The 12,051-nt window shown below is 40.0% G+C and overlaps 1 protein-coding gene across 1 annotated transcript in view; it reads right to left on the bottom strand.

Annotated features, from left to right (window-relative positions):
• Positions 1–12,051, bottom strand: part of CFAP61 (cilia and flagella associated protein 61) — a 418,587-nt gene that overhangs the window by 208,171 nt on the left and 198,365 nt on the right. Inside the window, exon 13 of the mRNA XM_045833360.1 lies at positions 1,432–1,571. Coding sequence (XP_045689316.1) covers positions 1,432–1,571 — 140 coding nt within the window. The remainder of the gene's footprint in view (positions 1–1,431; positions 1,572–12,051) is intronic.

Here is a 12,051-nt window from a genome sequence, read left to right as displayed (position 1 = left end):
ATATAGTAAAAAATGATTCTTCCATGTTCTAAAAAGAACTTCCCAGCAATACCACTGTTGGGGTTATACCCTAAGGATCCTGAAATACCAATTCAAAAGAACCTATGCACCCTAATGTTCATAGCAGCACAATTTACAATAGCCAAGTGCTGGAAGCAACCTAAGTGTCCATTAGTAAACAAGTGGATCAAAAAACTGTGGTACATTTACACAATGGAATACTGTGCAAAAAAAAGAAAGAAGAGCTCCTACTCTTCATGACAGCATGAATGGAACTGGAGAGCACTATGCTAAGTGAAATAAGCCAGGCAGTGAAAGAGAAATACCATATGATCTCATCTATAAATGGAACCTAATCAACAAAACAAACAAGCAAGCAAAATATAACCAGAAACAATGAAATAAAGAACAAACTAACAGTTACTAGAGAAGAGGGGGAGAGGGAAAATAGGGGAAGGCCCATCAAGGAACATGTATAAAGAACACATGGACAAAGTCAAAGGGGTTAGGTTCGAAGGTGGGAGGCAGGGATGGGCGGCATAGGAGGGATGTTATGGGGTGAAAATGGAGACAATGGTACTTGAACAACTATTAAATAAAAGAAAACTAAATAAAAATGAAATGAATAGTAAAATAAAAGAATAGAAAGAACTTCCCCATCCTGAAACATGATAAAAATCAGTCTTCACTCATATTCCTTATCTAGCACTCAACATTCTTCCTCAGGAAAGCTTCCTCTGACTAGGCTGAATCTCCCACTGATATATATTTATAGTACCACATACTCAATGCTCGTACATCTATCACAACTGCAGGTTTACATATACGTGAGTGTTTACAAACTTTAAAAGGATTGGGAACACATCTGTATATTGTTCACTTTTGTATTCTCAGAATTGGGCACAGAAGTAGCACTGGAGATTTATTATCTAATTTTTTACATTTTCAGTATTTACATTTACCTCTTCATTCACCTGAGAATGTTTTTTGTAGACTTGAAGAAAACATTTTTATCTTTATTATGTACCAACACTTACAGAATAAACATTCTTTTTCCCACTGTGGTGACAGAAATTTTGTTACATATTTGTGTAGATATATCTTTACACACATACACTCACATACTCTAAACTCTTACTATATTGGGACCTATGGTAGGACTCTGTTGTATTTCATCATTCTGTCATAGAGTTGGTCAACATGGCATTGTTTTGATTATTATAGAGTTACCTTATGTTTTAATATCTGGCTGGACAAGTAACTTCTCATTTTAGAGATCTGTCCCTAAATGTGTTGGTTAAAATTACTTGATCAAGCCCTCTGCCAATAAGACAATTTAAGATGAATCATTAAATTAAAATGGTAGGGAGCTTCTCTATTCTCTTTTTGTAACTTTGTGAAAAATTTTTGGCCAAATGTTCATTCACTTACTTGAGCAATCCAGCCCGATGGAAAACATAGAGATCCTGTTCCACAGTGCAGCTGTTGAAGGGGACTATCTTCACAAAGTTCTGGATAAGGGCAAACTCTGGGGTGAGATGTGGCAGAGAAATGAGGCAGAAGTTCTTGTCCTAACATTATTGCAGAAGGACACAAGGAAAGACAATCAGAAATCATTTATCACCAAACAAATTTCTGATGTAAAACACTAAAGAAAATAACAAGATATGTAAAGGAGAGCATATTCAAGTTAAACTTTCCTATAATTTTGAAAGTAATCATATAAAACTCAGGGGGATAAGGAACAGCAAGAGTATGAAGAGAGTCTGACTGAATCCTGAATAAATTAATATTGTGAAAAATGAAACCCATTTGGCATAGCTCTTTTGCAGAAGTGTATTTTTAGTCTAAGGACATTTGCCCTTTCAAATTCACTTGCAATCAGGAGTAAATGTGGCAGTTTGGTGTCACACCAAAGGCCCTATGCTTACTAAGTGGTATTGTACCAACTGTGATCCTCTTCTCTTGAAATGAGAAGGTGGTGCTCTAGGACTTTTCGGCCCTAAAATCCTATGACTATACATGAACAGATGTCTGTGTATTTTATCATGACATGATCTCATTTCGGCATACATATCTAAGAACATGTTTAACCTCGTTAGTGGGTTTAGTTAGCAGGTACAGAATGATCTATATGTCCTGACAAATGTCACTTACCTTCTAGATCTTCACTGTCTAATATGGTAGCCAGCAGCCACATCTGGCCACGGAACATTTGGAATGTTGCTAGTATGACTAGAGAATTGAATTTTTAATACTATTTTATTTTAATTAATTTTAAGTTTAAAAACTGATACTGAATTCAGTTATTGGAAAGGTTTTATGTAAGTTTAGAACAACTTGAGAATATGAAGCTACTGATTCAACTGTAAATTTTATAAAATCTAAATGGAGGAGGTTCTAAGATGGCTGCAGAGTAGCTGGAAGTTCAGTCCACTTGATCCAAGATCCAGATTGATTGTGCAGCTAAATGGTAGAGTATTTGTCTTGAAAAACCAGTTGAAGTGTAGCTGATCTGGAAATTTATAAACAGAAGCATGGAGAAAAATGGGAAGAGACAAGGGCAGGGTGAGACCCCCATACATCCCATACACAGGCACTAGGATTGGGAAGCCAGGGGATAGGGCAGCAGGGGTACTCCCCTCTCTTAGGAGTACAGAGCCTCCGCCCCATGCAGGGATCCCCAACCAGAGTAACAAGAGACAGGAAGGAGACCTTTTGTAGCATCTGGTGGTGGGAAGCGGTGGGGATTCGATCCACCTAGAAGACTTGTAGCACAGCATCTCAGGAAAGGAGTCAGTCCATTGTCAAAACACTAGCTTGTGAAGTTTGCCCTCATCTGTGACTGCTGGAAGAGCCATGCTATTTTGGGGGCTGGAGGAGGGACTTGCTCAGTATACCCAGCAGTGAACTTCAAGGGCCATCTGTTCTTCAGAAGAGCTTTGGACAGAGAGGCACTCAGAGTCAGGGCATTGAGGCTTAAGGAAGATGACTGTGCTTCCTCACAATGAGCACTCTGCAGTGACCCTTTCCCCACCTGCTAAGTTGCTGAGTCTGCCCAGAGGCAAAGGGATAAGGTGGTGCTGGGTTGGAAATTTGACCTCACTGTGCTCTGCCAGTGCAAGGGAGGAGAACATTTAGCTGGAGACTGTTTGGAGCTGGAAATTTCAGTCCTGCCCAGGAGTCCCCGACTAAGAGGAGAGATTTTTGCGTGTGTGATCTCCTGCCTGGGTGTGAGGTGAGGTGAGAGCAAGATATGCAGAGCTGGATTTTTGCAGCTGCATCTCCCAGTCAGGTTTCTATTGGGAAGTCAGATGGGCAGGGGCTGTGTACTGCAGCTGCAATATGTGGAGGCAGAGCATAGCTCTCCCCAGGAAGTTCAACCCAAGCAGCAAAGGGAAGGAGAGAAGGTGCCCACTGACAGTCTGGTCTGACCTTGCATAGAGGCACCCCAGCTAGCAAGACAGGATATTGGGACAAACAGACCTGGGTAGTATAGCACTCAAATAATTGGTCAGGGACAGGATAGTTCCAAGAACTAGAGCTAGTAAGCGATGGGAATGAATCCCAGGAACTAGAGAGTTCCGGGATAGAAATACCCAATAAGAGAAGGAAGAAAGCAGAGCAGGTCAAAGTAACCAATTACAAGACTACTTTCCCATACTGTGCAGTTTTTTTCTTCAAAAACCCTACACAGAACCACCTGGGTAGGAACTGGTCTGAGCTGGGAACTGGCCTCAGTGGGACTGCTTCCCCTCCCCCTTGCTCCAGAGGGACCCTGCTTTCAATAAACCCCTTGCTTTGCTATTAGTTTGCTGTCTTCTCATGGTTCCTCAGTGGCTCTGATCTCACAACCACCCTGCCTCCTACAGAGAGAGGGCACAGCTCCTGAGTCTGTTTGACCCCTGCCAGGTCCTGGCTACCTGCACTGAGCCCATTTCTGTGCGGAGAGGGAAGCAACTCAGAGCAGGGGACTTTCAAAGTGGGAGAGCTGAGGCAGACCCAACCTCAAGGCTCTGGAGGCCCCACCCACTGGTTCACTAGAAACTCCGCTCTGAAAAACTTGATGAGGGCCCAGTGTATATCTGACATTGGCATGCAACAGAAAACCTCTTGGATTCCCTAGACTGGCAAACAAATTGCCAACTTACATAAAAATCAGAGCAAGACCCAAGAAGCTCTACATTCAGCACATCAGAAACTGACTACACCAAGCACAACAAACTGCAGAGGCAAAGCATACTTTTTTCCTTTTGAATGTTTTCTATATTTTCGCTTTTCTACTTTATTTTTTGTTCTTTTCTTTCCTTTTGGGGGGGGGTCCATATCCCTTATTTTCTTTCCTATTCTCACTCTATTTTTCTCTTTTCTGTTTTCATTCTTTTTTCCCCTGTTTTTCCTTTCCTACTCTTTATTTTAGTTCAGCTTTTTTCTATATATTTATTATTTACTATAATTTTTCTTCTTCTTTCCTTTTATATTATTCTCATTTCTGTTTCTTTTATCCTTCTCCAATTCTTTTTGTTTCTTGTCTTTTATTGTTCTTTTTTCTATTTTCTTAATTTTTTGTTTTTCTTATGGGTGCTTTTTTGCCTTTTTCTTTCCCAATTGTTAGTGGTGTTGTTGTTTGTTTCCCTTTTTGTTGAGCTGTTTGAATTTTGTTTTGTTTTGTTTGCTCAGCACCTGTACAAAATTTGCATCCCATGGTTAGGGCTGAGCCCCATAATCAACCAGCCCAAAGGCTGAGCTATCCCACAAACAGGACAACATCAATCAAGAACCAGTTACAGGAAATTAGAGATTACAGTGAAGTCAGAGTATTTGTCTTGCACCTCCTCTTCCCAGAACCAAACTGAAAATAAAACTAAACAGGGGAATATACACTTGAAATAAGCAACTGAACATTACCTAAAGAGGAGACACTTAATTAAGGATGGGCAGAAACCACCTCAAGATCAGTAGAAAGGTCAGGGATATGGCGGGGGCTGGCACTGTTTTCATGGGCATCAGGCCAAGGCTGTGCCAGGGCTGTGGGAGCTTCTGCCTGAGAGGAGTGAAACCTGGACCCCACAATAGGCTCCCTGGCACAAAGCACCAGTGCCAGGATAACCTGCCCATGCAGCATCCTGTAGTGAAAGGCTATAAGGTTTTTGCCTGCCAGAGAGAAACACAGCCTGCTGAAGACAAAGGCACTTTTTCTCTCTTTTTTTCAAGGAGCAACAGAAAGGATTCACATGTGCAGCCACTCACTTTGGGCTCAGGCAAAGGGAGGGCAGTGTGGTCTGGAGTTGTGCGAGGAAAGCCTGGAGTGGAGGTTTGGGGGAAAGGCGTGGGAAAGTGGCTGCTGGGTTTCCAGTGCTAGGACACACCTCCATACCACAAAGCCATTTTTCTTGAGAAGAGTAGCCCCTTCCAGAGGAAAAAAATTACCCCACCTATGGGAAACTGCTCACCCCACCCTCTGGATCCTCTCAGCCCCATCTTCTGGAATCTCACTCACTCACCCTCTGGAATCCTGCTTGTCACCCCATTCCCACATCCTTTTTTTAAATTTATTTTTTAATATTTTTCTTTCTTAGTTTTTCCCACATGAATTTTATCCCCTGCTGAGGAGACAGCAACATAGGCAGATTCAGGTGTGTCAGAGACTGGCTTTAGGATATGGCCATTCCATATACTTTCTTGGAAACCAGACTGGTGCTTCCCCTCATGGGATAGCTTAGGAACACCTTCTTCATTTGCGGCAGACCCACACTCTGGGGTCTGGAGCCTCTACCCACTTTCCTATTAGGGGCTTCACTCTGTTTATTTTAAGGAAATAATCCAGGATACTCAGATGGGTGTTGTGGAGATGAGAGAACACACCCACCATCTTCCCTGAAGTCTGAATGGCACATCCCACAGGAGATCCAGGGGACCCATTCTTCCGATTCCAGCAGAAGCCCTCTTAGAAACAGACCAGGTAGTGGCAAGACTAAGAGTAATGGCAGCACTATAGGCAGAGGAAGGAGAAGATATATCTTGTGGTGCCTTTGGTCGTTAGTTGACCCACCCTTGGGCCCTGTGCTACTAAGCCAGCCTTACAGCAGCAAGGCCCATTGCAAATACAGCCAAGCCTGAAAAAGAAAACCACAAACTGTGGATCACTTGTAACTTCAAACAGGCTGCCTATAGCTAAACAGACAGCATTTGACATTGGCTTACATTAGCTTCAGAAAATATCAAGTCATATCCAGAGGAAGAATACAGAAGGCAAGCACTAAACTTCACTGAGATAAACTCCACTTCAATCTTTTTCATTTTTCTCTTTCACATACCTTTTTTTTCATTTTAATATTTTTCTTATTTTTCAATATTTTGTTCTTTTAAATCTTGTATGTCACTCTTCCCTTTTCTTACTTCATTTTGCCTTCCTTCTCTTATTTTTTTAAATTTTATTTTCCCTTCCTTTGTTCTTTTGTCATGACTACCTGTTTCTATTCCTTACTTGTACTGTTTTTCCTCCTGCTATCCTCTCATGACCATTTTTCTTTCCTTTATTCTTCTCATACCCTTTTTATTATAACATTGTTTCTCTTCACTTTTATTATTCTTTGCATTTCATCATTGATATTGTGTTGTTGCTGGTTTCCTCGTATGGATTTTGCTTTCTGTGTTTTTTTTTTCTGTCAGTACCTGCACAATAGTGTACAAAATGTGGTTGGACTTATGGTCAAGATGGAGGCATAGGTAGAAACATTTTGCCTCCTTTCAAAACCAAAAGAAGGACAAGACATTTAAAAACAAAAAACAACCAGAATAGTCAGAAAATTTAACTGTATGGAAGTCCGACAACTAAGGAGTTAAAGAAGAAACATCCATTCAGATTGGTACGAGGGGTGGAGCCAGGTAGCCAGGGTAGAGAGGATGCATGGCAATGCACTGGCTGGAGGACCAGGTGAGCAAGACAGTAGTTGGCAGTCCCACATTTGCATGCAGATAAACTGGGAGGAGCACCTGGGGAATGAGACAGACTGCACAATCCAGAGTTCCAGTGTGGGAAAAGAAAGCCTCAAAACCATTGGCAGCAAAAACTTGTGAGGGTTGCAGCAGCAGGAGAAACTCCCAGTCTTACAAGAGAGTTCATAGGAGAGACTCACAGGGTCCTAGAACATATACAAACTCACCCACCTGGAAATCAGCACCAGAAGGGCCAATTTCCTTGTCAGTAATGGGGGAAGTGACTGAAAGCAGGGTGAGAGCTGAAAAAGCAGCACCGTTCCTTCTCTGACCACTCTCCCACATACAGCACCAAATACAGTAACGTGGGCTGCTCCACCATGGTGAATACCTAAGGCCTTGCCTCTTACAACGTAACAGGTGCACCAAGACAAAGAAACATGGCCCAAATGAAAGATCAGATCAAAATTCCAGAAAAAGTACTAAGCGACAAGGAGATAAACAACCTATCAGATTCAGAGTTCAAAACACTGGTGATCAGGATACTCACAGAAATGACTGAGTATGTGCACAAAATAGAGGAAGAAGTGAAGGCTATGCAAAGTTAAATAAAGCAAAACATACAGGGAAACAACGGTGAAGGGAAGGAAATTGGGACTCAAATCAATGATTTGGAGCAGATTGAAGAAATAAACATTTAACCAGAACAGAATGAAGAAACAAGAATTCAAAAAATGAGGATAGGCTGAGGAACCTCTGGGACAACTTTAAATTGCTCCAACATCAGAACCATAGGGTTGCCAGGAGAAGAGGAAGAGAAAAAATTGAAAACTTATTTGAAACAATAATGAAGGAGAATTTCCCCAATCTGGCAAAGGAAATAGACTTCCAGGAAGTTCAGGAAGCACACAGAGTCCCAAAGAAGTTGGACCTAAGGGGAAACACACCAAGGCACATCATAATTAAGTTACCCAAGATTAAAATGAAGGAGAGAATTTTTGAAGCAGCAAGAGAAAAGGAGACAGTTACCTACAAAGGAGTTCCCATAACACTATCACCTGATTTCTCAAAAGAAACCTTACAGGCAAGAAGGGGCTGGAAAGATGTATTCCAAGCCATGAAACACAAGAACCTCCATCCAAGATTACTCTATTCAGCAAAGCTATCATCTGGAACAGGAGGGCAGATAAAATGCCTTACAGATAAGGTCAAGTTAAAGGAGTTCATCATCACCAAGCCATTATTATATGAAATGTTAAAGAGACTTATCTAAGAAAAAGAAGATCACAACTATGAACAGTAAAACGACAACAAACTCACAACTATCCACAACCAAACTTAAAAAAAGAAAAACTAAAACTAAGCAAACAACTAGAACAGGAAGAGAATCATAGAAATGGAGATCATATGGAGGGTTATCAGTGGGGAAGGGGAAAGGGAATAATGGGAGAAAGGGACTAAAAAGCATAAGTGGTAGGTACAAAATAGACAGGGGGAGGTTAATAATAGTGTTCGAAATGTAGAAGCCAAAGACCGTATATGTATGACCCGTGCACATGAACTAAGGGTAAGAGAAATGCTGGTAGGAGAGGAGGTGTAAGACAAAGGGGAATAAATGGGAGAAAAGTTGGGACAACTGTAAGAGCATAATCAATAGAATATATTTTTTAAAAAACACTTGGTGGAGTTGATCCTCTCAGTCAACCAGCTGGAAGATAGAACCCACTAACAAATGGGCCAACATCAATCAAGACCCAAAACAGGAGAGCCTACATAAACCACACAAGGGGCATTGCTATATCATCCAGCTAAGGAGATCAAGTGGACTGTATCACTGAGTCCCAAAGGACTCCTACCATGTAAGCCCACCCCACAAAGATATGGAGTCAAAGCAGATCTATCTAATATGTAGAAATAAACAAAAAGAATCAGCTAAAATGGTGAAATAAAGAAGAAAGCCACAAAAGAAGGAAAAGGAGGTATTCCCAGAAAAAGAACTAAATTAAGTTGAGGCAAGCAATTTATCAGACATAGAGTTCAAAGTAATGGTTATAAGGATGCTCAAGGAACTTACTGAGAACTACAAGGAACTTAATGAGAACTATATCAGCATGAAACAGGACATAGAAACCATGACTAAAAACCAGTTGGAAATGAAAAATGAAATACCTGAAATGATATTAAAAGGAATTAAAAGCAGGTTAGATGAAGCAGAGGATCAACTAAGCAGTTTGGAAGACAAGGTAGAAAAAACCACCCAATCAGAGCAATGAAGAGAAAAAAGACTTAAAAAGAATGAGGATAGTTTAAGGGAACTTTGAGACAACATGAAACATGACAGTAATTCACAGGGATACCAGAAGGAGAAGAAAAAGAGCAAGGGATAGAAAACCCATTTGAAAAAATAATGACAGAAAATTTCTGTAACCTGGTGAAGGAAAAAGTCACACAAGTTTAGAAAATACAGAGAGTCCCAGTCAAGATGATTGCAAAGAGACCCACACCAAGACACATCACAATTTAAATGGGAAAATGTAAAGCCAAAGAGAGAATCTTAAAGTCAGCAAGAGAGGAACAGCCAGTTACCTACAAGGGAGCTCCAATAAGCTGGTCAGCTGATTTCTCAGGCCAGAAGTGATTGACATGAAGTACTCAAAGTAATGAAAAGCAATGATCTGCCACCAACACTACTCTATCCAGCAAGGCTATCATTTAAAATTAAAGATAAAATTGAAGGCAACATAAAGAGCTTCCCAGATGCCCCCCACAAAAAAGGTTAAAGGAGTTTATTAACACCAAACAAGCATTACAACAGAAGTTAATGGGACTGCTTTAAGTAGAAGTAATAGAGAGAGAGGAACATAGATATAAAGGAACAAAAGGGCAATGAACAAGTCCTGCTAATAATAATCTTAAATGTAAATGGATTAAATGCTCTAGTCAAAAGACATAGGGTAGCTGAACAGATAAGAAAACATGACAAACTAGACAAGAAAACAAAGGCCATAAAAAGAGACACCAAAGGTCACTACATAGTAATAAAGGAATCAATCCAACAAAAGGATATAACCATTAAAACACATATGCACCCAGTACAGGGGCATCTGAATATATAAAGAAAATCTAGGCAGACTTTATGGAAGAGATCAACAGCAACACAGTCATTGTAGATGATTTTAACATCCATCGTCACCATTGGCTACATCTTCCAGACAAAAAAAGAATCAAACAGGAAACAGCTACTTTAAATGACACACTAGATTGAATGGATTTCATTAATATTTATATATTCTTCTCAAGTGCACATGGAACAGTATCAAAGACAGACCACATGGTAGGACATAAGTCTTAACAAATACAAGAATAACTGAGTCATATCTAGTATTTTTTTGGATCACAATAGCATGAAATGAGAAATCAACCTCAGTAAAAATCATTCACATACATTGAGGCTAAATAGCATGTTATTAAATAATGAATGGGTCATCAATGAGATCAAGTAAGAAATCAAAAAGTACCTGGATACAAATGAAAACGAATACACAATAACCCAAAACCTACGGGACACAGCAAAAGCAATCTTGAGAGAAAAGTTCATAGCACTACAGGCCTACCTCAAGAAGATAGAAAAATTTCAAACAATCTACACTTAAAAGAACAAGAAAAACAAACAAAGCCCAGAAAAAGTAGAAAGGAGGAAATAATCAAGATCAGAGCTGAAAAAAAAAAATGACAGAGACTAAAAAACAATACAAAATAGCAATGAAACCAGGAGGTAGTTCTTTGAAAAAGTAAACAAGATTGATGAACCTTTAAACAGGCTCATCAAGAAAAAAAGAGAGATGCCCCAAATAAATAAAATGAGAAACATAAGAGGAGAAGTAACAACTGATATCAGAGAAATACAAGGGACTGGGCAAACTGGAAAAAACTGATAAATTTCTAGAAACACACAGTCTTCCAAAACTGAATCATGAAGAAATAGAAAACCTGAATAGACTTATCAAAACTAATGAAATTGACAGAATGATAATAAAAAAAACCTACCAGAAAACTAAAGTTCTTGACCAGACGGCTTCACAGGATAATTTTACGAATCATTCAAAGAAGTTATAACACCTAACTTTCTCAAACTATTCCAAAAAATTCAAGAGGAGAGAAGACTTGCAGGCTCTTTTCACGAGGCCTGTATTATCCTAGTTCCAACACCAGATAAAGACACTACAAAAAAGAAAATTATAGGCCAATATCTCTGGTAAACATACATGTTAAAATCCTTAATAAAATATTAGCAAACTGGGTCCAACAATACATCAAAAAGATCATACCCAGTGATCATGTGGAATTTATCCTGGAGATACAAGGTTGATACAATATTTGCAAATTAATAAATGTGAAACATCACATAGGCAAAAGGAAAGATATAAATCACATGGACATATCAATATTCCAGCAAAAGCATTCAGTAAAATCCAGCACTGATTTATAATAATAACTCCAGCAAAGTACAAATAGAGGGATCATATCTCCAGATAATAAAGACAATATATAAAAACAACCTACACAAGCTGTGACTTCCAGCAAGGATGGAGGCATAGGTAGATATACTTTGTCTCCTTGAAAAACCAAAAGAAGGACAACAACAAATTTAAAAACAATAAATAAAATGAACTCTATGGAAGTCCAACAACCAAGGAGTAAAAGAAGAAACATTCATCCAGACCAGTAAACAGGGCAGAGATGGGCAACAAGGGTGGAGAAGACTCGCAGCAAGGTGGCAGCTCCACATTTTCCTGTGCATAAACCAGGAGGAACAACTGAGTAGTGACACAGACCACAAAACACAGGGTTCCAGCATGGGGAAATAAAGCCTCAAAACCTCTGGCTAAAAAAACCTCTAGGAGTTGAGGCAGCAGGAGAAACTCCCAGCCTCACAGGAGTTTGCTGGAGAGACCCACAGGGTCCAAGAATATACACAAAACCACCAACCGAGGAATCAGCACCAGAAGGGCCCAATTTCCGTGTGGGTAGCCGGGGAAGTGACTGAAAGTCAGATGAGAACAGAGCAAGTGGCCTTGTTCCCTCTCCAAACCCTCCCCCACATACAGCATT

This window comes from Phyllostomus hastatus, unplaced genomic scaffold (assembly GCF_019186645.2).
Source record: "Phyllostomus hastatus isolate PE091 unplaced genomic scaffold, TTU_PhHast_1.1 phas_contig_17, whole genome shotgun sequence".
NCBI classification, from domain to species: domain Eukaryota; kingdom Metazoa; phylum Chordata; class Mammalia; order Chiroptera; family Phyllostomidae; genus Phyllostomus; species Phyllostomus hastatus.
Note: the sequence above shows the minus strand (reverse complement) of the source record. Positions and strands in the feature narration are given on the sequence as shown.